This window comes from Heterocephalus glaber, unplaced genomic scaffold (assembly GCF_053883595.1).
Source record: "Heterocephalus glaber isolate CG9 unplaced genomic scaffold, H.glaber_assembly_v1.0 deba00001429, whole genome shotgun sequence".
Taxonomy (NCBI): Eukaryota; Metazoa; Chordata; class Mammalia; order Rodentia; family Bathyergidae; genus Heterocephalus; species Heterocephalus glaber.
This window is the reverse complement of record NW_028258294.1, coordinates 1088455-1114688: the sequence shown is the minus strand read 5'-3', so window position 1 is coordinate 1114688 and position 26234 is coordinate 1088455. Positions and strand designations below refer to the sequence as shown.

Sequence of the window (26234 nt, the reverse complement as noted above, 5' to 3'; positions counted from 1 at the left end):
GTATTCTCAAACAATCATAGGCTCCACAAGGATAGAAAGTAAGCATCTTACACATTGCCAAGTTCCTGGCAAATATTTTTTTATTCATTAAGTTTATTGGTACATTTTAGATATACAATATGACATTCATCATTGAGAATTTGTACCTTTACATATCTTGGTTCTTATTTTTTCCCCACTCCTCTGCCCTCCCTTCAGCCCCTCCTCCCCACCATGTTTAGACTTTCTTTCCATTTTTTCCTTTTCTCATCTTTATGCCTTTCCCATCTTTCCTTTCCCCTACCCCTCCCAGTTCCCCTTTAGACCCTTTCTTCCTATTTCACATTATCTATTATACATTTTGATCCTTATTTACACTTTCAATTTATCACACCAGAGAGACTATTCAGTATTTACTCATGCGTGTCCTATTTATTTCACTTAAGAGTATCACCTTAATGTGCATCCATTTAGCTATAAATGTCTCTAGTTTCTCATTCTTTATGGCTCAGTTGATTTTATAGTAAAAACCAAAACAAAACAAAACAAAAAAAACACCACATATTCTTTATCCAGTCTCCAGTTGATGGAAAATTGGGCTGATTCCAAGTTTTAGCTATTACAAACTGTGCTGCTATAAACATGGGTGCACATATGTCACAGTTAGCTGGGTCAAATGAGCTCTCTAATCCTTGTTCTTTGAGATATCTCTGTACTGATTTTCACAGTGGTTGCACCAGTCTACACTCCCACCAGCAGTGGAGAAGGGTTCCTTTTTCCCTACAACCCTGCCAGCATTTGTTATTGGTTGATTTTTTTTCTTAAATTCTTTTATTGGTACATTTTGAATATACATTTACATTTATCATTGGGAACTTGTACCTTTACATGATGTATCTTGTATGGTTATTTTTTCCCCATTCCCCTGCCCTCCATTAAACTCCTCCACCCCTATTTACAAAGACTTTGTTTCTATTTTTCCCTTTTCTCGTATGATTTCTTGATAGCAGCCATTCTTTCTGAGGTGAGGTGGAACCTGTTGTTTTTATTTGCACCTCTCAAATGACCAATGATGTTGAACATTTTTTTCATATGTTTATTTGCTGTTTCTACTTCTTTGAGAAATGTCTGTTCACTTCAGATGCCCATTTTTGAATTAGGTCTTTAAATTTGGGAGGTGTGATTTTTAAAAATTTCTTTATACATTCTAGATAGTAGACCTTTGTCTGAGGAACAGCTGGTAAAAATTGTTTCCCACATTGTGGGTTGTCTCTTCCAACTGTTGGCAGTTTCTCTTGCTGTGCAGAAGCTTTTTAATAACATGAGATCCCAGTTGTTGATTCTTTGTGCTAGTTCACATGTGACTGAGGTTTTGTTCATAAAGTCTTTTCCTATGCCAATATCTTCAAGAGTTCTACTAATCTCTCTTCCAGCAGGTCTAGTGTTTCTGTTTTAATAAAATAGATTTTTGATCCATTTCAATTTTAGTTTAGTGCATGGTGAGAGATATAAGTCTAGTGTTAATCTCTGGCAAGTTGAAACCCAGTTTTTCCAGCCCCATTTATTAAAGAGGTTATCTTTCCTCCAGTGAGGGTATTTGGCTCCTTTCTCAAAGACGAGGTGGCTGAGTTTGTCTGGAGTTGTTCTGCATCTTCTAATCTGTTCCACTAATCCTTGGGTCTGTTTCTTTGAACTGGCAAATATTATAGTGCTTGGTACATATGTAATACTCTGTAAACAATATAATATCACATTTAATATTTAACCACTCAATTAATTTTATAGATGCTAAGGCCCAAAAGGAGTAAGGCACTTACTCAAGATCACACAGTGGACTTATGTTGAAGATTGAACTAATTGCTTTGCCCCTAATTCTAGCCAAATTCTGCTTCTAGGTTGCCATTTCTGCTTCTGAAACAGTTATTTATTGTATGCATGAGGAGGTGAATGTTTTTAAGAAGAAGAAAGATGGAAAATTCTGATTTTTAAAATAAGAGCATATATATATATATATATATATATATATATATATATATATATATATATATTAGCACATTTAAAAGATTCCATCTTCCATTCTTCTTCCAACACTTGTGGAAATAACCCTTTACTCATTTCTACAACAGGAAAGAGGTAAAATATACCAACTCTTGGCTAAGTGCCTTCCCTGCATTATCTCTTTTAACCTCTACAAATATGTGAGAAATTGAAACTTTAACTATTTTGTAAATAAAATTAAGACTTAGATCCACTGATCTTCCCAGTGACACTCTGCTAGAAAGAGTAGGCTGACTTGAATGTGTCTCTGTGTTCCACCATCTATTCATTTTGCACTCTCCACAGCCACTTAACAATATGAAGATGGAACATACCCATCCAAGCCAGGTATAGTGGGATGGATCTGAGAGCAGATGTCATATTCTGCTGCTTTGATTCTTTATCTTGCTGCAAAGAGATGTAAGGACCAGCCCTCCTCTGCTTGAGCAGACGCGTCAACTTCAAGAGGCTAAAGAAACTGAGTCAAAACATGTTGCTTCTTGGACCATAAAGTTGTCAAAGAAACAAAGACCTCTTCTCACCCAACAAGTTCACAGCACAGAGGGGAATCATTGCTGTATCACTCGTTCATTTATAAATGCTTCTTTCTGCAAAGACTTTGCAGAGTCTGAAACTGTGGAATTACTTTCAGTAATTTTAGATCCAGTAGAAGAGGTGAAACTCATTCAAGGCTAAAAGTAAAAGTATAGATTTCTCAAGAAGAGTCAAGGGTAGAATGCTTTGCAACTTTAGAGAAGGAAAAGGCTGTTTATTCCATGCCTCAGCCTCATTTGAAAACAAAGAATATTGATCTCCTAGGATTATTGTGAAAATTAGTTGAAGTATAAATGTGTAAGCAATTAAAGCTGTAAGTTCTGCAAGGTAGAAATAATCATACCTACATTTCAAACTATGGAAATTTAGTAAGATGCACCTGCATCTTATTATTATCTTGTACAAAGATACTTTGCCAAGCCTGGCCAATAATAGGCACTCAGTGGATTTTTAATCTTGCTTAGCTGTTTTTATTCCAAAGAATCTATGACAGGATCATCAGACTGGTAGCCTTTGCCTTCCACTTGCTCTCTACTAGACCATGCTGTTTCTTATTGATTTTGTATTGCTGCTATAATAAATTTCCTTCCTGTATTTTCAGATCCAGCAGTAGCAGTCTGCTGCTGCATCTCTATTCTTTTTTAATTAATTTTATTGGTACACTTTAGATGTAATGATCACATTCATCATAGGAAGTTTGTACCTGTACATATCTTGATTCTTTTCCCCCAATCCCCTCCCCTTCCTTTAACCTTTCTTCCCTTCCATTTACATAAGATTTGTTTCCATTTATTCCTTCAATTCTTTTTTAACTTCTACTTTCAACAACTCAAAGGGTTAGACTGGATCCATCCAGATAATCCAAGATAATCTCATTTAGGTTTTAATCAAGGCTTTAATCATAGATGAATGTCCCTTATACCACATAAGGCCCTGGAAATTCTAGCTCCTAGAAATTAAGATATGGACATCTTGAGGAGCCATTATTCTTCCTACCACAGTCTACAGTTTGGCCCCTAGTGATTCTTTGCACATAACTGGAGAACATAATTCATAATTTCACTAAGCTTTCTCCCACCCTGTAACAAGAGTCTCTCCTACTTTCCAATAACATATCCTTACCTTCAGGATCCTCCAAGTTAAGGTTTCTTTGAAAGAGTCTATGAAGTTTCCCTGATGTACTTTTTTTTTTGGTACCAGGGATCAAACTCAGGACCTTGCACTTGTGAGGCAGGTGGCAGGACCACTGAGCTAAATCCTCAGCCCTTGCTGGTATACTTTTAAAATCTGTATTTTTGTTTGGGATAATCTAGATTTTTTTCTTCCTGTTCCTTGGCATTCTTACAGCTTCTTTTAGGTCCAGTTTCCAAGCCACTTCCACATATTTATTCCATTTGTTAGACAGCAGCCTATGTCTGGTACATAGGTTTTGCCTGTTCCTCCACTTCAAAGCCAGCAATGATAGGTCAAGTCCTTCTCAATTGAGTTACATCTCTCCAAACCACTCTTTTATTTTCCTCTTCCACCTTTAAGGACTCATGATTAGATTGGGTCCACCCAAATAATCCAGAGTAATCTCGATTTTAGGAACTTTAACCTTAATCAGATCAACAAGTCTTTTTTGCTATATAAAGCAATATATTGGAAGGTTCTGGAGACTAAGATGTAGACATCTTTGGAGGTGGGGTTGGAGGCATTATTCATTTTTTATAATCATTAGAAATCATGAAATCCTTGGAGATGAGATCTAAGTATAATATTCCTTATCAAGAATTTCAAAAGGAATTCTGAAGTCAGGAATACAAGTGTTTGAGTCAGACACATCCCCTGTCTGTATTTGAATCCTCTGCCACTTACTAGCTTCTTTCATTTGAGGGCTTTGAGTCTCATTTCATTTATGAGCCAAGAAAAATATGTTTACACTGCAGGATTATTGTCAGAAATAATAAAGTGAAATTCATTGTGTTGGGCCTTCTACTTGCATCATCCTATTGTTGTGTATGTACAACAATCTAAGTTTATGCCATTGTTACTCGCATTTCCTCATTGAGGGAATGGTCATCTACAATTAAGTGATCATTTAAGAGATTTAAGTAACGTGTCCCAAATTCACAGGTAGAGAAGGTGAAATTGGGACTTAAACTAAGAGGTCTCTTTTGTCTGAGCAGCCTGGCATGTAACTCACATGCTATCTTGCCTACCCAGAAACTTGAGACAATGAATATAAAATGCTTACTACACTGTGGGACACTTGACAAGCACTGTTCAATAGGGTCTCCTAGGTATTCTGCACAGCAATGAAGATGAGCACCTGCTTCACTCTTTCCTTCCTAGACGTCCCAGTTGGCAAAGGGCCACCACATATTGAAATTCAAAAAGGGGAGCAAGGAAAGGGAAATCTTCCATTATTCATGTCAAATTCCATTTGTCTAATGGTCTTATTAAAAGCATCCTGGGTGGAAAGTGTGAGTCTTAATGACATTTTATAAAAGTTGCTGTGATGAATTACCACATAAAGGAAATTAAAAACAGCTTATCGCTTTTAAGTTAGGAGATGGGGCACTGTAGCATTTTTCTCAGACATGAAGATCCATTAATAGCCAAAGGAGCCAGAAGCTGCTGAAATGTGTCAGCTGCTTGATTTTAGGAAACTTACAAGTCTGAATCAGTGTAATCCTCGAGGGGAGACTGTTCAAGATAAAGCCCATGGCAAGAATGTGTTACTGAGTCCTCAGTGAACACATCTATTGCTAAAGACAAAAGTGGGAAACTCCCCCTCAGAGACTCTTGGGAATGACATGGAGCACAGTAGAATGAATGTCCGACCCAGTGGGGACCACTAGAAACTCTCCACTCCTCTCCTGCCCCTTGTAAATGAGAAAGCTGAGGCTTGGGAAAGAATGGTTTTCAGTAGTCATTGAAAATATCCTATAGACCTGTACTGAGGATATACTTTGGTCATGTCCTTATCTGGGGTCCTGATGATACAGAGATATTTTAAACGTCTTTATACAGAGACTGAAAGACAGCTGCTATGTGGCACAGTCGTGACCGGATCTCGTGAGTCAAATCCCAGTAGTTTTCAGAATAAAAATTGCAATAGTAATAATGGTTAATATTTATTGAGCACTCACTAGTACTAAGCTAGCGTTGCAGTACTTTGCATATATTCTTTTTTTTTATTAAATTCTTTTATTCGTACATTGTAGGTGTACAACACAATTACATTTCTCATTGGGAATTGTACCTTTACATGATGCATCTTGGTTCTTATTTATTCCCCATTCCTAGCCCTCCCTTCACCCCCTCCACCCTTCCCTATTTACAAAGACTTTATTTCCATTTTTTCCATTTCTCAGCATTTTTCCTTTCCCTTCTTTCCTTTCCCCTGCCCCTCCCACTACCCATACCCCTTTGGACCTTTTCTTCCTATTTTACATTATCGATTATTCATTCTAATCATTGGTACATTTTAGGTATACAATATAATGACATTCATCATTGGAAATTTGCACCTTTACATAGTCTGTCTTGGTTCTTACTTTTCACCCTTGCCCAGCCCTCCCTTCAACCCCTCCAGTCCTCCCTATTTACAAAGATTTTGTTCCTATTTTTCCATTTTCTCATATTAATCCCATTCCCTTTATCCTTTCCCCTAGCCCTCCCACTTCCTTCCCCTTTGCCCCTTTTCTTCCTATTTCACATTACCTATTATACATTTAGTCCTTATTTACACTTTCAGTTTCTCACACCAGAGAAACTATTCGGTATTTACGTGTGTGTGTCCTATTTATTTCACTTAAGAGTATTGCCTCAATGTGCATCCACTTAGCTATAAATGTCTCTAATTTCTCATTTTTTATGGCTGAGTAGTACTCCATTTTATTAAAAAACCACATTTTCTTGATCCAGTCTCCAGTTGATGGGCATTTGGGCTGTTTCCAAGTTTTAGCTATTACAAATTGTGCTGTTACGAACATGGGCACACATATATCACTGTGGTATGATTCTTTTAATTCTTTGGGGAAGATCCCCAGCAGTGGAATAGTGGGGTCAAATGGGACTTCCAGTCCTAGTTCTTTGAGGTATCTCCATACTGATTTCCACAGTGCTTGCACCAGTCTACACTCCCACCAGCAGTGGAGCAGGATTCCTCTTTCTCCACAGCCCCGCCAGCATTTGTTATTGGTGGATTTCATGATAGCAGCCATTCTTTCTGGAGTGAAGTGGAATCTCAGCATTGTTTTCATTTGCTTCTCTTGAATGACCAGTGATGTGGAACATTTTTTCATGTATTTAGTTGCTATTTCTACTTCCTTGTCTGAGAAATGTCTGTTCATTTCAGATGCCCATTTTTGGATTGGGTCTTTAAATTTGGGAGGTCTGATCATTTTAAGTTCTTTATAGATTCGAGATAGTAGACCTTTGTCTGAGGAAGAGCAGGTGAAGATTTTTTCCCACATTGTGGGTTGTCTCTTCACACTGCTGGTGGTTTCTCTTGCTGTGCAGAAGCCTTTTAATAAGAAGAGATCCCACTTGTTGATTGTTTGTGCTAGTTCACAGGCAACTGAGGTTTTGTTCATAAAATCTTTTCCTACACCGATGTCTTCAAGGGTTCTACCCAACCTCTGTTCCAACTGGTTCAGCGTTTCTATTTTAATATTTAGATCTTCAATCCATTTTGATTTTAGTTTAGTGCATGGTGAGAGATATAGGTCTAGTTTTAATCTTTGGCAAGTTGAAGCCCAATTTTTCCAGCACGATTTATTAAAGAGGCTGTCTTTCCTCCAGTGAGGGTGTTTGGCTCCTTTATCAAAGATGAGATGACTGAGTGTGTCTGGCGTTGTTTCTGCATCTTCTAGTCTGTTCCACTGGTCCTCAAGTCTGTTTCTTTGCCAGTACCGTGCTGTTTTTATCACAGCAGCTTTGTAGTATAGTTGCAGGTTAGGGATTGTGATACCCCCTGCCGTGTCTCTGTTACCTACAATTGCTTTTGCTATTCTGGGTCTCTTCTTGTTCCAAATGAATTTTTGGATTGTTTTCTCAAGGTCCATGAAGTATGCTGCTGGGATCTCAATTGGAATTGCATTAAATCCATATAGCAGTTTTGGAAGTATGGACATTTTCACTATATTAATCCTTCCTCCCCAGGAGCAGGGGATGTCTGTCCATTTTCTGATATCATCTTCAATCTCTCTTTTCAGAGTGCCATAGTTTTCAGAGAAGAGGTCTTTGATTTCTTTCATTAGGATGATTCCTAGGTATTTCAGTTTTTTGGATGCTATTGTGAAAGGAATTATTTGCCCTATTTCTCTCTCAGTGAGTCTGTCATTGGTGTAGAGGAAAGCTATTGATTTTTGTGTGTTGACCTTGTAACCAGCTACTTGACTGAATTTGGTTATTAAGTCTAGAGACTTTTGGTGGAGTTCTTGGGGGTCTTCTATATAGAGTATCATGTCATCTGCAAATAATGACAATTTGACTTCTTCATTACCTATCTTTATTCCTTTTATTTCTTTCTCTTGTCTAATTGTTGTGGCTAATGTTTCCAGAACTATATTGAACAAGAGTGGTGATGGTGGACATCCTTGTCTTGTTCCTGATTTTAGTGTGAAGGATTTCAGTTTTTGACCATTTAGTATGATATTGGCTGTTGGGTTTTCATAGATGGCTTCTATCAGTTTGAGGTAGAGACCATCTATTCCAATTTTTTTGTAGGGTTTTTATCATTAATGCATGTTGGATTTTGTCAAATGCTTTTTCTGTTTCTATGGAGATAATCATGGTTTTTGTCCTTGGCTCTACTGATCTAGTGTATTACATTGATTGATTTGCATATATTGAACCATCCCTGCATCCCTGGGATGAATCCCACTTGATCAGGGTGTATGATCTTCTTGATGATCTTCTGCATTCTGTTTGCCATTATCTTATTAAGGATTTTTGCATCAATGTTCATTAGTGAGATTGGCCTATAGTTCTCTTTTTCAGTTGGGTCTTTCCCTGCTTTGGGGATCAAGGTGATGCTTGCTTCCAGGAATGAATTTGGGAGTATTGCTTCCCTTTCAATTTCACTGAAGAGTTTAAATAGTAGTGGCAGCAGTTCCTCTCTAAATGTCTTGTAGAATTCAGCAGTGAAGCCATCAGGGCCTGGGCTTTTCTTAGTTGATAAGTTTTTAATTACATTTTCAATTTCATTGGTTGATATTGGGTTGTTCAGAATTTTTAGGCCTTCTTCATTCTACTTTGGTAATTCATATGTATCTAGGAATCTGTCCATTTCTTCTGTGTTGTCCATCTTATTGGGGTATAGGTTCTGGAAGTAGGTATTGATGATCCTCTGGATTTCTGCTGGGTCTGTTGTAGTTTCACCCTTTTCATTCCTAATTGCATGGATTTGGGCCTTTTCTTTCCTTTTTCTCACAAGGTTGGCTAAAGGTTTGTCAATTTTGTGGATTCTTTTGAAGAACCAACTCTTGGCTTCATTGATTTTTTTTGTATCATTCTTTTAGTCTCCATTGCATTGATTTCTCCTCTGATCTTTCTAATTTCCTCCCTTGTATGAGCTTTGGGGTTGTCCTGCTCTTCTTTTTCTAGAAGCTTGAGGTTCAGCATCAGGTTGTTTAATCGGTCTCATTCTGTTTTCCTAATATGCGTATTCACTGCTATGAATTTCCCTCATAAGACTGCTCTCATTGTGTCCCATAGATTCCAATATGTTGTATTGTCATTGTCATTTAATTGAAGGAACTGTCTGATTTCTTCTTTAATTTCCTCAGTGACCCATTGGTTATTCAGAAGTGTGTTGTTCAATTTCCACGTGTTTATGAAATTTTTCCAGTTTCTTTTGCTATGGATCTCCAATTTCATCACACTATGGTCTGATAATATACAGGGGATAACTTCAGTTCCCTTGCACTTACTTAAACATGTTCTGTGTGTGAGTATGTGGTCTATTTTGGAGAATGATCCATGTGCAGCTGAGAAGAATGTGTATTCTGATTTTGTGGGGTGGAAGACTCTGTAAACATCTGTTAAGTTCATTTGTTCAAGAGTTCAATTGAGTTCTAGTATTTCATTACTTATTTTTAGTCTAGTTGATCTATCTATTTGTGACAGTGGGGTGTTGAGGTCCCCTGCTACAATTGTATTAGTGCATATATGACTTTTCATGTCCATTAGTATGTGTTTTATATAGTTGGGTGCACAGATATTTAGGATTGTCATCTCTTCCTCTTGGATTGTTCCCTTTACAAGGATGTAGTGTCCTTCTTCATCTCTCTCAATCAGTGTTGGTTTGAAATCTACTTGATCTGCAAAGAAGATAGCTACTCCTGCTTTTTTTCGGGTTCCTGTTGCATGGAGTATTGTTTTCCACCCTTTAACTTTCAGTCTATGAGTTTCCTTTTGAATGAAGTGTGTTTCTTGTATGCAGTATATTGTTGGATTTTGCTTCTTGACCCATTCTGCCAGTCTATTTCTTTTGATTGGTGAATTGAGACCATTAATGTTGATGGTTATAACTGAAATGTATTGACTTGTCATTGCCCTGACTTTTTCTTTTTGTTGGGTTCTCCCCCTTTACATTTAATTTCTTGTCATGCCAGATGGGTTTATTCTGCTTTGCTTCCTGGGGTTGTGATCCTCAATGTCTGTTCCTAGGCTATTGTGTAAAATTCTTTGGAGTTCTGGTTTGGTATTCACGAAGTTCCTAAGGTGCTCTTTGTCATGAAAGTATCTTATTTCTCCATCTATTTTGAAAGATAGTTTTGCAGGGTACATCAATCTGGGTTGGAGGCTGTTTTCTTTTAGGGCCTGGAATATGTCACTCCAAGCTCTTCTTGCCTTGATGGTTTGTGTTGAGAAGTCTGCTGTGATTCTGATGGACTTTCCTTTGTATGTGATTTGTTTCTTTTCTCTGACTGCTTGGAGAACTTTGTTCTTCTGTTGTGTTTCTGGAATCTTAACAATTATTTGCCTGTGTGTAGATTTTTTTGATCAAGGCTATTTGGAGTCCTATATGCCTCACTTATCTGTATGTCAAGCTCTTTTCCCCTGCTTGGGAAGTTTTCTGCCATTATTTCTGTGAAGAGATTTTTTTATGTCATCTCCACTCTCTCCTGTTTCTTCATTGAGCCCAATCAGTCTTATGTTATTCTTCTTTGCATCATCTAGCAGCTGCTGGATTGATTTCTCATGTTCCCTTATAATTTTGAAGCAATTTTTCTTTTCCTGGTCACTAATTGCAATCTTATCTTCTATATCTGAAATTCTGTCCTCACACTGGCTCATTCTGCTGTGTAGACTTTCAGTGGAGTTTTTCATTTCCTGGAAATCTATTTGCATCTGTTTTATGGATTCCATTTGTTTCTTATGTTGGGATTCCATCATGTTCCTGAGCTCCTCTCTAGATTTATTAATCATGTCTTGCACTAGGGGCACAATTTCTCCTTTTATCTAAGAAATTATTTCTGATTTCATTTTTTCCAGATCTCCTTTTGTTGCCAGTTCAGTGGGTCCAGGTGGTTGAGTATCAAGAGTGTTCCATCTCATTTCCCTTTGGGGTTGCTGTAGGTGATCTGGAAGTCTGGTTTTGAGACTTATTTACGTGTTTTCTCATTTCAACTGGGGGGGCGGGGGCTGTTGGCACCCGCATGGATTACCTCCTCTGAGCTGGGAGAGGTGGGACAAGGGCCGGGAGCAGAGGTAGGGATGGTGGCCCAAAAGCCCTTTCCTGTGGGCTGGGAGCAGTGGGAGGGATGGTGGCTGGGAAGCCCCTTCCTCCGGACCAGGAGCAGTGGGACAGCAGCTCACAAGCCCCCACCTCTGGGCCAGGAGCAGCGGGACTCACTACCGTGGTCTGGTGGTCTGGTGTCCTCTGCATCTCTGTAGTGTGGAACCAGGTGGCTGTACAGAGGAGCGGGGGTGGGGGTCCAGTGGATTGTTGTTGGGGCGCGGGCTGATTCTGCGTGTTCTGCGTGACTTGGGACCTCAGTAGGGCATCCGCAGACCTGCCTGTCTGCAGCGGGCTGATTCGACGTCTTCTGCGTAACTCGCATATATTATTTCATTACATCCACACAACAACTTTTTAAGTAGTTGATGTTGTTATGCCAGTTTTCAGTTAACGAAAGCTTGAGGCCCAAAGAAGTTAAGTAACTGCCTGAAGATCACACAGTTAAGAAGTTGCAAACCCAGGCAAACTGTCCACAGAGTCTGCCTTTTGGGGGGGGGGGGGTACTGGGGATCGAACTCCGGTCCTTGTGCTTGCGCGGCAGGCAGCAAAACCGCTGAGCTAAATCCCCGCCCCCTGAGCCTGCCTTCTTAGCTGCCACATTCTATCTGTCCTGATGGCTTCTCGCTCTCCACTGCTCACACTTTACACCCAGGTGCCTGGAACCAGGCAAGCCGTTCAAACACAGACAGAATAAATACTGGGACAATTAAGCAATAAGGGAATTTCACAAATTCAAAGTTGTCAGCACTGAGGGTAAGATTTAAGGTCCTTCCTACTGCTAGGCCATGAGTATGGCCAGAAGACAAAGGCTGGGAAATTGAGTAATGTAATAAAATAGCCATTATGTAGATTTATTGTCTCCCCAGATGTATTCATGTAACCTAGGCAGGTCCCTTAACTTCCTGCAACCTCTTTCTCAATGAGAAGGGGATACTACTTTTTTACTTTTAAGATTGTTATTGACATCAATACAGAAAAAAGACAAGGACTACATAGGGCCAAGCTGCCCAAAAGATCAGTACTTGCAGTCATCATGGTCAGCATCCTCACCACTTCATTGCCATTACTACCTTCCCCAAGGCTGAATAGAGAATAAGGTCAAAACCCCTGCACTAGAATGTAGGTCAGGAGGCCCAAACTTGGTTGCTGACTTCAAGCCATTTGTCCTGGGGCTGGTCAGTGGGGCTCCCAGTTCTATAAAAGGGGGATCATCCTATCATATTCTTCACAGGAATGAGTCACAAGAATGTGTCAGACACCCCAAAACACAGGGTTAATGATTCTCTGCAAGGTTCCACAGGACTCAGCATAGCCAGGCTCAGGAGTATCATTTATTACAGCAAGAGGATACCAAGTAAAATCAGCAAAGGGAGAGGACTGTAGTACAGAGTCTGCCGGAAACAAGGTATAAATTTTCAAGAGTCCCCTCAGTGGAAGAACATGGGCTGTGCCCAATGCCTCTAAGAACAAATTATAATAGCAGGAGCAAAATTTCTACCAGGGAAGCTCATTAGAGACTCAGTATGAAGGCTTTTCACTGAAGCCAGTCAGATAGGTACCTTATCCCTAGAACATACCACAATTGCAAACTCCCAAAAGGAAAGCAGGAAATACAGTTGAGGCACACAAGCTATTCTTTCAAGAACTCAGAAGATTTAGGTTCCCAAAGGCCACCTGTACAAACAGGCCTTTTTGAAGCTAGCAGTCAGAGGTGTGGTATATTCTTTTTGCTTCTTTTTTCTTCACAAAGTGGAATCTGTAAAATGGGTTATTGTCCCCTCAAGCAGGAAATGCAATTCATAGTTACCGTTTGTCACTGTGTACCAGGCACTGCTGTAAATGCCTTACTGCGCTGTGTAATCACAAAACAACTCTGTACTGGAAGTACTGTTATCATCACCATCATTACTCTGTTATACACAAGGAAACTGAAGCCTAATAGAAATTAATTAGCTGCATGTGAGTCATGGATAGGAGTAGGACATGGCCCAGTAGCATGGCCCCTGAGTCTATATTTCTAACTTCTATACTACTGGCTGCTACCTCCCTTCCCATGGCAGGGGGCTGCTTGTGTTATTTGATTCATGCTTACAGTAGCTCCATGTGAATGTAGTTCTTAGATCAATTTTGTATCAAAAACTAGTGGTTCAGTAATGTTAATTAAATGATGTCATGACAAAGCCAGAGAAGTGATGGAACCAGGAGTGTTCTGCCTGCTCCAGCTCCCTTTTCTTGGTTTGGATATTGTGTGAGCCCTGGAGAGAAAAGATACAGATGGTCAAGGTGGAAATAATTTATTCTGGAAGCTCAGATGAAAAAAACTCTCCACAAATTTCATCACTTGGGGATGGAAGAATATCTGTGTTATAATGAAAAAAACTCTCCACAAATTTCATCACCTGGGGATGGAAGAAGTATCTGTGTTATAATTCAGTTTCTGCAGTATTGAGGGTTGGATGCTGTCTTCAGCTCTTTTGGTTACCATGACAGCAGATGTGACATTTCTTTGATGGAAGAAAAAAAAGATGAAAGAAAAAAACCAAACTTGGTCCTCGGTGATTTTAGAAAAATCTATTCCCCAAATATAGCTTGTTTCACATGCGTGAGTGGTTATACTCCAAGGAAATGCATAGGATGGAATCAAGAAATAAGGAGATGGTGAAATGTGCTTCTCCTGGGAAATAATATACTGTGTGTGTGATGGTGGTTTTTGAGAGTGGAGGATACTGCAGGGGGAAGGCAACATAGGACCTACAATAAATTGTCACCTTCTTAAAACAACAGCTAGTTAGTAAGGTCTTGTTCACCATTTTGTTTTGGGCTTCCAACTCCTGCAACCCATCAGTCATTCAAATTGCATACTTACAATGGCTTACAAAGGTTCTCCCACAACTCTAGTGGGGGAAACATGACACAGGAAGAATTATATGGAAACAAAAAGATTTATGGTGGTGTTCATATGATTTTGATCTCTTAATACATACATGTATATATACTTTTTTCATTCATTGCACTTTAAGCATTTTCTCAGGTTATTACATTAACCCCTTCAATTATCCAATATCCAGGATGTTCCAATATTCCATTGTCTGAAAGAATCAGTCTCCTAGTGATAGATACTTCCTGTTGCTACCACTTTACTCCATTATAAAGGAAAGAGTTCTACAGGCTGATACATCTGAGAGGATTTGCTTATCACACAGAATGCTTTATTAGAAAGCTACGTTTCTCTTCACTCTATTTCTCTTTTTGGTAATTTTGAAAATTTGATTGTAATGAGAATAAAAAAGATCTCAGGTAGAAAAATGACTTTCTCATCTCCCATTACACCTTTTAACATCTGATACCCTCCAAGATGAAACACAGATCCCAGTTTTAAGGACCTCTGGGCCACCACTGCAACCAGCAAGAAAATACAGCAATTAACCTCAGTTTAAGGACAAAACAGTGGGAATATAATCTGCAATCCAGAGCATCATCCTAGACCTGATATCAAATAGATGATGGATTGTCAGAGAAAGAGTAAAAATTCAAAACCCTAAATTGTACATCTGTGCTGTCACAGATTTCTAACCATGCCCTCTTGTGACATTTCTTTCAGAGCCATGTTTGACTATGACAAGAGCAAGGACAGTGGGCTTCCAAGTCAAGGACTTAGCTTTAAATATGGAGACATTCTCCATGTTATCAATGCCTCTGATGATGAGTGGTGGCAAGCCAGGAGAGTCACGCTGGAGGGGGACAGCGAGGAGATGGGCGTCATCCCCAGCAAGCGGAGGTAAGAGTGGTTTTTGTGTTTTTGCCCTTCAGCTAGCTGGGGAGCAGAAATGAGAGAAGAGAAAATTGGGGGAAAATGTTCACAAAATAACTATGTAAGTGGGACAGACAATCTGCTGGGAAATTGTCAGTGGTGACAGGTGACATGAATAAAAAATTCTCATTCTCCTCATATTAGAATTTTACCAAAATTGGTGACTGAGATAAGCCACAAGAAACAAAAGGATTTGTTTATACCATCTTCCTAAAACTTTCCCCAGCATCTGCATATGCAAGGCTATGCTATTGAACGGTATGCTGACTTACAAACTCAGTGTATGTATTCTAAAAGCTCAACATGAATTTTACAGAAAGGCCAGGTGGAAATTGAATAAAGTACACAACATACTAAGCTAAGGACCTGGCTATCTAACATCTCATATATTGATGAAACAAAACTGAAAACCCTCATCCAAAATTCATATGCTTGGGATATGAGCTGCCAAAAACCTGATGAAATCCAAAGACTGGTTATCCAGCTGTTTCTTTAGGGGGTTTTTTTGTTTTATTTAGTTTTTTACTGTTTTAGTTGGTCCTCTTCCCCATCTCACAGTCCCCAGTAGTCACTCACATATATAGCTGTGTAAATGGTTCCTAAATCCAAGGGCATGATGCTCTTTCTCTTCAGCTCTACTTTTGGGGGCAGAAATATACTTCACTCCTATATCTGTCTCTTAGCTTCTATTCATCACCACCCAAAGAACTTCCTTCCCTGTGAATGTCCTTTTGGCACCAAGACATTGTTAAAGAAAACAGAAACTGACTGTATCCTAGAAAAGAGACATACAAAATCAGTGAGGGGTGATGCTTGTTGAAAGTAGCCATCAAATTTTCTTGAGCCCTTTTCTCAAAGGGCTTTCATCCTTTTTATCGAAAAGCTGAAAATACCTTTGTGCAAAGTTCTCTATGCAGCTGAGTATTCAAGTGCTGCCACACACAAAGGGAGTCAGTGATTGAGCTAGTACAAACCATAGTAGAAAAAATACAGCTCACACCCTCAGAATGACTCTGTGGGACATTTGTGCCCTGAAAAAGACTGATCTTTATCTTTCTCTGCCTGTGGCCACAAAGTCAAGGACCGTGGTGGGGAGGGCAACAGGTCTACTGTTTCATAGTCACTCGCTTACCTGTATGGGGAGGAGTCAGTGCGGTGGCTGGACCTCCAGACAGCCTTTCTGTCCTGTGCATCTGGTCGTGGATCTCTTACCAGGACTCTTTACATCTCTGCTCTCCTGGTGCCCGGCCTGATGCTGCTTCATGTCAACTTTGTACCATGGCTTGTAGTATTTTCTGAAAGGTTGTATGTCCAAAGCAATGATTCCTAGCAATACTTCGTATATATTCTGTTTGTCCATTTCCAAAAATTCCAAAAAATTTTTTTTAAAAGTCAAGACAAATGGATGTTGGGCTGCTTTGCTTTGATTGATCACAGCTGCCTGAGGAGCTCTTCTCTGCAAGGAGGAAGCATGTTGCTGAATACAGCCCCCAGGGTAGAGATGGGATGTAGGAATGAAACCCTTGCAGGAATGGATTTCAGCTCATTTTAAGGAAATCTTCCTTCTATGTGGGACTGTCTAGATGGCATGGACTACTTAGGAAGATAGAAAAGGGATTCAAACTTTAGGCAAGGTCAGCCATATGATTTTTAGGCCCTTTGAAACCCTGAGGTTTTGTAATTCTAAACAGTTGTGTCACTCATTTGTTTAACATGCATCATTTACCTTCTGAAGAACATTTTCAGTGCTATTCCTCTAGAAATAATTTTCCACCTGCTGGTGATTATTCTTTAATTGGCTATTCCTCTCATATTTTGGACTGAAGCCATCTTAACAATCATACTATAGCTCACTTAGAGAAGTTTGTTCAGTGTCTGCAATATTGATTTTTTGTTTGCATTTGTTTCATGATGGGTATAGTAGCTCTACGTCACTAATATATGTTTTATATAAAATGTTTTTATAAAATAAATATACAGTACTTATTTAAATATATGTCTTTATGTAAAATGTATACCTGTAAATGAATTTGTCAAATTTTCTCCTTAGGATGTTATTTCAAGAAGTTAGTTTTAATTTTTTATGTCTTTATAAAAGTAATAACCCTTATTATAGAAAAGTGGGAAACCTAAGAAAAGTATAAGAAGTAAAAACTACTTATCATCCTACCCACAAAGACTCCTTTTGAACTAATTTTAATCCAATTTAAAGTCTAAGTTTATTAGATTGGGTTTTTTTAAGATTGCTAATTAACCAGTCTCATGATTATAGTTTATTTAGTAGAGCTTCCTGGAAATATCTCATAATGGATAACATCAGTGTATGACCTTACCCTTTACAAAAATGTTTCTCTACTGATGGCTTAATTTAATCATTCTAATGAAACTATAAATATGAATATTATCATCTTTCCCTCTTTTCAAAATGGTGAATAAACTTATTTAATAAAACACTCCACAAAATGCTAGATACTGTTTTAAATCCTTTACATTTACTAAACTTTATTAATATCCTATGAGGTCAATTAATTTGCCTGAAGTTGCCCATCTAATAAGTGGCAGAACTGGTACTTGAATATAGACTATAGAATTGCTCTTAACTCATATGCAACCCTGCCTCCCAAAGTTATAAAAATAAAAGAGTACAGATTTCAATTCATCATGCAGTGTCTGTGTGCAGTTGCTGTTGTAGGGTCACTGCTAAGCATCCACCATTCTCGAGACCAGCATGTAACTCTATATAGAACTCTGTGACTAGGAAAATGAGGGTTGTATAAAGTTACTAAGGAAAGTGAAAGGGAAACAGACCAAGGGATAAATTCCATCTGATAATAGTACTGACTGTATGTTATAGTCTCTTTTTTCCCTTCCTGCAACTGAATGCCACAGAGTGGAAATTTATAAAGTAAAGACGTTTACTTAATTCATGGTCTGGAGGCTGGGAAGTCCAAGGATGAGGGATCAGATCTGGTGAAGTTCTTCTTGCTGTACAGATGCCGCAGAATCCCAAGTCTGAGTTTTTCTCACCCCAATAGCTCTCAAATCCAGTGGCCCACATTTGTGAATTCTCTCAGAGAGAAAGAGAGAAATCCATGCCTTTCTAGTTGGCATGGAGAGGCTGCCCATGACAGTGAGTACCTGAGGCAGAGTGCCTGTATTACCTGCCTTTTACAAGGCAAGGAAATTGGGAGTATGATGACAAGTGGCTTTGTGGATGGTATTACTGTAAACATCTTAGCAGTATCCTGCTACGTACTGAATTCTATGTGTCAGATTCTTGGCTAAACAATTTTTTGTATTGTCTCATTTAACATTCACCATAATTTTTAAAGTCTATGTTGTTATTCTAATTTTACCAGCATGAAAACTAAGAACCTAAAAGGGTGAATGACTACAGTAAGTCACAGTCCAGTAAGTGGCAGAGGCAGGGTTCAGACCCAGGTTTATGTGACTTCACAGTCTGAATCCTTAGCATAGAATCTGAGTGGTCAAACCAGGATTTGTCCTGAGGTCTTTGAGCCATTCATTGTCTCACAGAGATTGGTCTCCTAGGCTTAGGGTGACAGCCTGTTTCTAGTATCACATAAGAGTTTACTCACCCAGCCTCCACAGCAAGCTGTGGCCACTGGTTTGGATGGCATTTCACTTCTCCAACAGAGCCTGGAGAGCACAGGCAAAAGAACTGTGCATGATAAATCATGTTCCCACTATCCAGTGCTCCTAGTCTGGTCCAGGTATGTGGTTGGCTGGAACCTGAAAATACCAGATGGGAAATGGGGAAAAGGGAGAGGGAGACAGTTGGGCTCATTAAAGCATTACCATTTGGTACTACCTGGAGATGCTAGATGTCAGAATTGATTGCTCAAATTTTGTCACCAGTTTATGTTTTAAGTATTTTGGTCAGTGACAAGACGAGGGCGGGGAGGATTGTTTCTGCTTAAACAATCTAATTAATTGCCTGAGTCTGAGTGTGAGAAGGAAAATGCAGCAGTGTTCTCACTGCAATTGGGTCCATGTGTACAGGTGGTCCTACCATTCACTTAAGCATAAGCCCTTTGAACCTTGATATCTATTTCTGCCAAAGAAGTCTTACTCAGTAAATCAATGAGAGATGGTGATGCCACATCGTTACGTAGATTCTTACCAAGAGAAAAGATTGTAAAATGTTGAACAACTTTTTATAGGAAACATGGGCTGTTTGCTAAGTCACTTAAACTCTCTCAGCCTTATTTTTCACATCTAGTCAAAGAACTAGAATCCTTCATGAGAGTTCATTTATATATTCATTCAAGAAAGATTCAAAAACGTTCTACTACATGCCCAACTCCATGTCAAATTCTGAGCCACTGTATCAATTATAGATAAAAATAGGTAACATGCTTAACAATGCTTCTGGAACTTAGTGTACACACAAATGATGGCTATTTTTCTTTTTTCAGATTTTGGTTTCAGAGTAAAGAACACCACATTATTTAGGGCCCTATTTCCAAGCCTTACCTCTCAGGTCAGCAGTGAACTATCTGCATGCATCTGGGGAAGAGCTAGCAGAGGGGAAGGGGCTAAGGTATGTGAGGAACGAAAATGGAAGCCACAGTCATTACTACCAACAAAAGAGGTTTTCAAAGACGGAAAGGCAATTGGATTTTGTGATGGTAAAGCTCAACCATGGTTGCTGCTATGCTGAGAGAGACCAAGTCAATATGTATGATGTGATGTTGCAAATGAGCATTGAGTTCAGCTGATTTCAGTGTTCAAAGCAAATTTATTCTGAATTTGGAGGCTAACATCTATACATCTGAGTGTCTGACAATATTCTTTGCAAACCTTTTAAGATCTTCTGATCTTAAAATGTGATAAACTGCTAACATTGGCCTAATAGAGACATTTCTCAAGAGGGTGGAAAAGAATAAACTTAGAAACAGGGAAGAAGGGGATCAGAACACTCTGTCCAAATAATTCTTAGGTTTGAATACTGAATTCAGCCTTATATTATGTTTGGGGCCTGTGTGAGTTCTATGGATTTATACAGAATTTACTTGAATATTCAGATTAAATAACTATGTATTCTCTGTGTGCTATCGTCATTTTGACAGCCTCCAATAAAATACTGGTTCCCATCATTACCCTAATTAATACAAAGAAGATAGAATAAAATTGGGGCCCTAACACCAGTTTTAGAAGACTCCAAAGAGATGAATATGAATTATATTTGCACTTGAATTAAAACTGAGACAAGCTGATAAACCTCCGACCAGACCTTTTCTCAGTAAGCATCTTTCCATTTGGCAGTTCATCTTATCTGAAGTCTTTCTTGCTCTCCTCCCAAGTTTGTGTGTTGAATGCAAGTAGAAACTCTTCAGTGGAACATACTGCTTGAATATCTGAGGTTAGATTTGAAGAAATTTTTTCAGCTGTTTCCACTCAAATATTCTACTCTCATACTGAAATATATTCTGAAACTTCACTCTGTAACTATAGAAACCTGAATCTTCACTGTGTTTCAGTTGGAAACACAAAAGAGTTCTCAGAAAGGAGAATGCTGTTAATTATTGATCTATGAATAGCTAAGACTTTATCAACCATTAAGTTTCTATAGATTTGGGGTTTTTTCTCTTTCTATAGAAAGAAAAATTTGAAATCAAAGCTAACCATATTTAAACAAAAAGTCATGTTAAAACAACATATTGTATATTATTTTTGTTCAACAATTATTTAGGACTTGCTATAATTCATACTGAGTGATATATGGGCTTGGCCTCAAGGAAGAAAGAAACTGTAAAAGCAATGAAAAAATTTTTAAAAGGAAATCAAGAAATAATATTGACATAAAGATAAAATTAAATGCTGTTATGGCTTAGAGGAAGGAAAGATCATCCACCTAGCAAGAATTAGAAAACTCAAGGAAATGTTTTGTCTTACTCCTTTGAATCCTGGGCTTCAAACAGGCACAAGTCCTACCAATTTTATTTTGAGGCTTTCCATCCCCTCTGCCTCATTATCATATTTCATCATTTCTTGCCCAGATTATGTCAACAGCTTCTAAATAGGCCTCCTGTTCCTTTCCTTGTCTAATCTGTCTTCTACATGCACCAAGCTCATATATTTAAAACATTAATTTGATTCTATTGCTTCCTTGCTTTATGCCCTCTAATAACTCTTGAGGATTCCTCAAGGAAAACCCCAACCTCTGAAAGTAGATTGATTGCCTTTATGTTCCCTTGCTGGCCTCATCTCTGCATCCTACAGTCTTTCAGCTTGCTCACATCCTCGGGTCACGGGCATGTTCGTCCCATCTTGGAATTCCTCCTCAACCTCTCCTGCTTACGAGCTTTTTCTCATCCTGAAAGTCTGATCAACTGACACCTCCTCCAAGGAGGCCATCCCAATGCTTTTCACCCCTCTTACTCTCTCAGTGAGATAAGTACACCTATGTTGACATTAGAATTCTTACTGTAGAGGATTATCAGTTTTTCTTTACATCTCTGTTCTTGCCAAGAGCACATTGCTATGAGTTCATTGCAGTCGTACTTTTTTGTATGTGTGTACTGGGGATCGAAGGGACCTTGTGCTTGCGAGGCAAGCACCGGAACCACTGAGCTAAATCCCCGGCTGCAGTCGTACGTTTAAAATCTATTTTCCTTGTTCCATTGTATCTCATTTGACATACAATAGGAACTCAATAAGTGGTTAGAGAATGAATGGAGTAACAGGTAAAATGACAAATCTGCAGAAATGAGAGAAGAAAGACATTAGATTTCTCGAAGGAAAATTCAAGATTATATAGATTTGGTTATCAAATAAAGTTAACTATACCAATGTTCTTAAAGGAAAGATAAGGAAAAAGAAGGAAAGGAGAAGAGAAAAAAGGAAAGGAGAGGGAAAGCTTGTTTAATCTCCATTTTGGGTATTCATCCCTACAGACTGATTTATTGAAACAGATTTTTATTTATTTAAGCATTTAAATAGCAAATATTATTTTTTTATTCCTCTTTGTTCCTTCCAAATATTGTGACTTTCAGCATATATAACACAAAATTTCAAGGAACATAATGGAAGCTTAGAGTATAAAGAGTTTACAGTGAACAAAGGAAGAGAAATATTTTAGAACATATTTTCTTTGAGTTGTAAGGATAACACAAAAAGGTATTCTTCACTTAATAAAGAATTTCATCATAAATACTTTGTCATGTGATAGACTCTTTATTTTCCAATTTTTCTAGGGTGGAAAGGAAGGAACGTGCCCGATTGAAGACAGTAAAGTTTAATGCAAAACCTGGAGTGATTGATTCAAAAGGGGTAAGTACAATCTGATAGAAACATTATGTTCTCTCAGGGGCCATAGAGTTAATAATGATTAACATTTAGGCTTGCAGTAGCAAATTATGGATTCATTAGACAGTAGAACACTGTTATAAATGTATCACTGAAAGTACTGTCATTTGTGATTAGATTTATTATAAATATATTAAGTACTGGGGGAAATGCTAGTGGTCAGGATAAATGATGTATTGATGAAAGCAAGGTAATGACTACAATGAAAAAGAAAATATATAGTTTAGGTGTTTTCATTTTTTTATTCTTTTAAATTGACATTCTAAAAGGTTGAATTTCATAAAAAGTATCTGTCATCAAAATATATTATCTGTTTTACATTATAAAGTTAAGACAGTGGTCATGGAAATATACATATATATCATTTAAGTGAATATATGGATTGTTGTGACAGACATAAAAAAGGAGAGAATTAACAAATCACCAAAATTGAAACATCCACTCATGTACAACTTTTTCTTAATAACCCTAATGAGATATAATTCACATAGCATATAAATCACCCACTTAAATTTATAGAGCTGCGCAACCATCACCAGCCAGTTTAAACTTATTTCATAATTCCATAAAGAAATTCTGCATCAATTAGCAGTCACATTCCATTTTCTCCAACCTTCCACTCTTACTCAGCCATGGACAACAACCATTAATCTACTTTCTGTCTTTATGGGTCCCTATAGATATTTCATATGAATAGAATTATATAATATATATAATGTATATGGCTATATATTATAGCTACTTATTCCACTTGACATATTTTCAAGTTGTGTTTATATTTTGCATGTATAAGTATTTCATTTCTTTTTACTGCCATATAATATTTCACTGTATGGATATGACATTTAATATATTCATTCATCAGTTGATGGACATGTGTGTTGTTTTCAATCTTTAGCCATTATGGGTAATGCTGCAATAAACATTTGTGTACACATTTTTATGTAGACATGTGTTTTCATTTTCACTCAGTATATAACCTGACTGAAATTGCTGGTCCCCTCAGCAATGTGATAGCTCTCTCTATACTTAACACTTTGAGGAACTAGCATACTGTTTTCCAAAGTGGTTGCACCAGTTCACATTTCCATTAATAGTGTTTGAGGGGTTCCAGTTTCTCTACATCCTCACCAGCTCTTGTTATTGAATACTGTATCTTTTTAATTACAAACATCTTGGTTGACATGAAGTGGCATCTCACTGTGGTTTTGATTTTCATTTCCCTAATGACGATGTTAAGGATCTTTTCATGTATTATTGGCCATTTGTATATCTTCTTTGAGGATTTCTATTAAGATTCTTTGCCCATTTTTAAATGTAGGCATTGTTGTTGCAGTTGCAGAGTTGTAGAAGTTCTTCATTAGTCTGATAGTTTCTTATCACATAAATGCTTTTCAAACAGTTTCTCCCATTCTGAGTTGTCTTTTGACAAAAGTTTTTAATTTTGATGAAGTCCAACTTATCTTTTTGTTAATGTTTTGATGTTATAGCTAAGAAACCATTGTCTAACTAAAGGTCATAAAAATTTTTGTTGTATTTTCTTCTAAAAGTTTCATAGCACTTAGGAGTTTGACCCATTTGGAATTAGTTTTTGTATATGGAGAAAGATTGGGTTCCAATGTGAATTATTTTCTTCACGTTTAGCCTGTTCATTGCAAATGTTGAGTAATTATTGTGGACATGTGTTTTTATTTGTATATCAGTCATATCTTACCTTTATGAACCCACTTATTAGTTCTAATAGTTTTTTAGTGGATTCCTTAGGATTTCCAGTATATATGACTATGTTATATGCAAGAAGAGATTTTTACTTCTTTCCTTCCAATATAGAAGACTTTTTTTTTTTTTTTGCTTAATTGTCGTGGCTAGAACCTCCAATAAAATGTTGGGTAGATGTGGCAAGAGCAGCCATCTTTGTCTTCTCTTAACTTTTAAGAGGAAAGATGCAATCTTCTACCATTAGATGATGTTAGCTAATAATTTTCATAGCTTTTTAAATATTTTTGAAGGGCCAATATTATCTGTATCACATGGGCAATAATATAATATCTTAATGCTGTATTATAACTCTACCTTCTCTCTTGCTATTTTTCTCTCCATGTGCTTTCCTTTGCCTAAACTAATAATTGTAGCTTATGAATATTACACAGAAACTCAAATTATACTCAATAGATGTCCCTATGAAAAACAAGGAAAGATAACATTATTCAAGGCTTTTAAGACTCACACACAATGCTATCCTTGGTATCTTAGGTAGAGATTTTACTATGAACCCCAGTAATTTACATAATAATTTACTTTCCACATGAAATAGAAATTCATTTAAACCTATGAATCATTCTAAAAGAAAATGAGAGTTTGTGATAGTATGGCATAGAACCCTTTCAAATACTACTTAATTACTAGAGGCTAGGATTTTTGACTGATTCCTGGTAAGAATGTAAGAATAGATCTATTTGTTTCATGTATATAGTTGATATGTTTCAAAAAATTTTTCTTGAATACCTGCCATGTATCAGATAGTACATAGTTAGAACTTATACAGGATACAAAATGTAACCTAGACTTATAACATCAGTAAGAGACCAGATACCTTTTTGGTAAAGCCAAAATATGTATGGCATACTTAATGGTATATAATAAATACCATTAAGTATTTACTAATTAATAGAAATATAAATTCTAGGACTTGAACTGCTATTGAAAGAGAAGAGTAATCATTTGAGAAGTGAAGTTTGGGACTGTAAATTAGGAGGATCAATAACTAGATTCTGGTTTCAGTTCATTATTAAGTCACCATTATTCTTTGGGTCTCATAAGCAAATTAACAGCTGTGAATTCTATCAGGGATGTCAAAACAAATTTTATCTTCGATGTATTCTGCAAGAATCCATGAGGAAATCCAAGAGTCACCATTTGAAAATGCCCAGGCTTTCTATCTACTCTGTATACCTTCACAAAGCCAGAGTCTACATATGCAAAGAAAAGTGGAGTATTGTGTCAACAGTCTAGATAGATTCAGGCTACCTATATCCCTAAAATCCAAATAGCCATCTATACGGTAGCGCTTCCTTAACACCATCACAATTTCCCAGATGTCAATGCAGCCAAGTCTTTCTGGGAATGTCTGTGAAGTTCTTAATGAGTTCAAACCAGACTCTGGTAAAAACTTAATCACTCTTATTTTGTTTCATTGTTCTTCTAACTTTTTTCATTACTTTCCTTACTACCTGTATTAGTGACCTTTCCTGTTGCTGGGACACAGTATCCACACCCACAACTTAAAAGAGGAGATATGTAATTTGGCTTACAGTTTCAGATGTTTCAGTCCATGTTCAGCTAGCTCCAAGACAGAAATACCATAGCAGAAGGGTATGATGGAACAAAGCTAAACACTTCATGGTATCCAGGAAACAGTACACAAGGGATGAGTGCCAGCAAGAGATATACCCTCCAGAGGCACACACATAGTGATCCACCTTCAACTGAAACCCACTTTCCAATAACACATTCATCTATGAACATAAGTGGATTAATCTACTCATAAGTATAGCACCTCTGTGACCCAATCACCTCTTGAGTGTCTTAATCCAGTGAAATTCACACTAAGATTAAATGACATAAGTCCATCTGTTTTCAACATGACACCTAGTTACATCTCCTTAAACCATACTTAATCTCCAAATAAACACAATGACTAATTAATTCCACCTAACATGACAACTATTCTATATTTAAAATGTAGTAATCCCTTCCTTAAATCTTAACAGTTCCTGCATTGCT

General features: G+C 37.7%; 1 protein-coding gene and 1 long non-coding RNA gene across 44 annotated transcripts in view; one reads left to right on the top strand and one right to left on the bottom strand.

Annotated features, from left to right (window-relative positions):
* Dlg2 (discs large MAGUK scaffold protein 2) overlaps positions 1–26234 on the top strand; it is a 2046311-nt gene that overhangs the window by 1965665 nt on the left and 54412 nt on the right. For all 42 annotated transcript variants that reach the window (XM_087212053.1, XM_087212052.1, XM_087212046.1 and 39 more), the window contains 2 exons: positions 14910–15086; positions 22340–22415. In XM_087212053.1, coding sequence (XP_087068179.1) covers positions 14910–15086; positions 22340–22415 — 253 coding nt within the window. The remainder of the gene's footprint in view (positions 1–14909; positions 15087–22339; positions 22416–26234) is intronic.
* Positions 11830–26234, bottom strand: part of LOC110346369 (uncharacterized) — an 87027-nt gene continuing 72622 nt past the window's right edge. For both annotated transcript variants that reach the window (XR_002390359.2, XR_015451544.1), the window contains exons 2-4: positions 18719–18872; positions 16252–16414; positions 11830–13563 (exon numbers count right to left, since the gene is read on the bottom strand). This is a non-coding gene — a long non-coding RNA (uncharacterized LOC110346369). The remainder of the gene's footprint in view (positions 13564–16251; positions 16415–18718; positions 18873–26234) is intronic.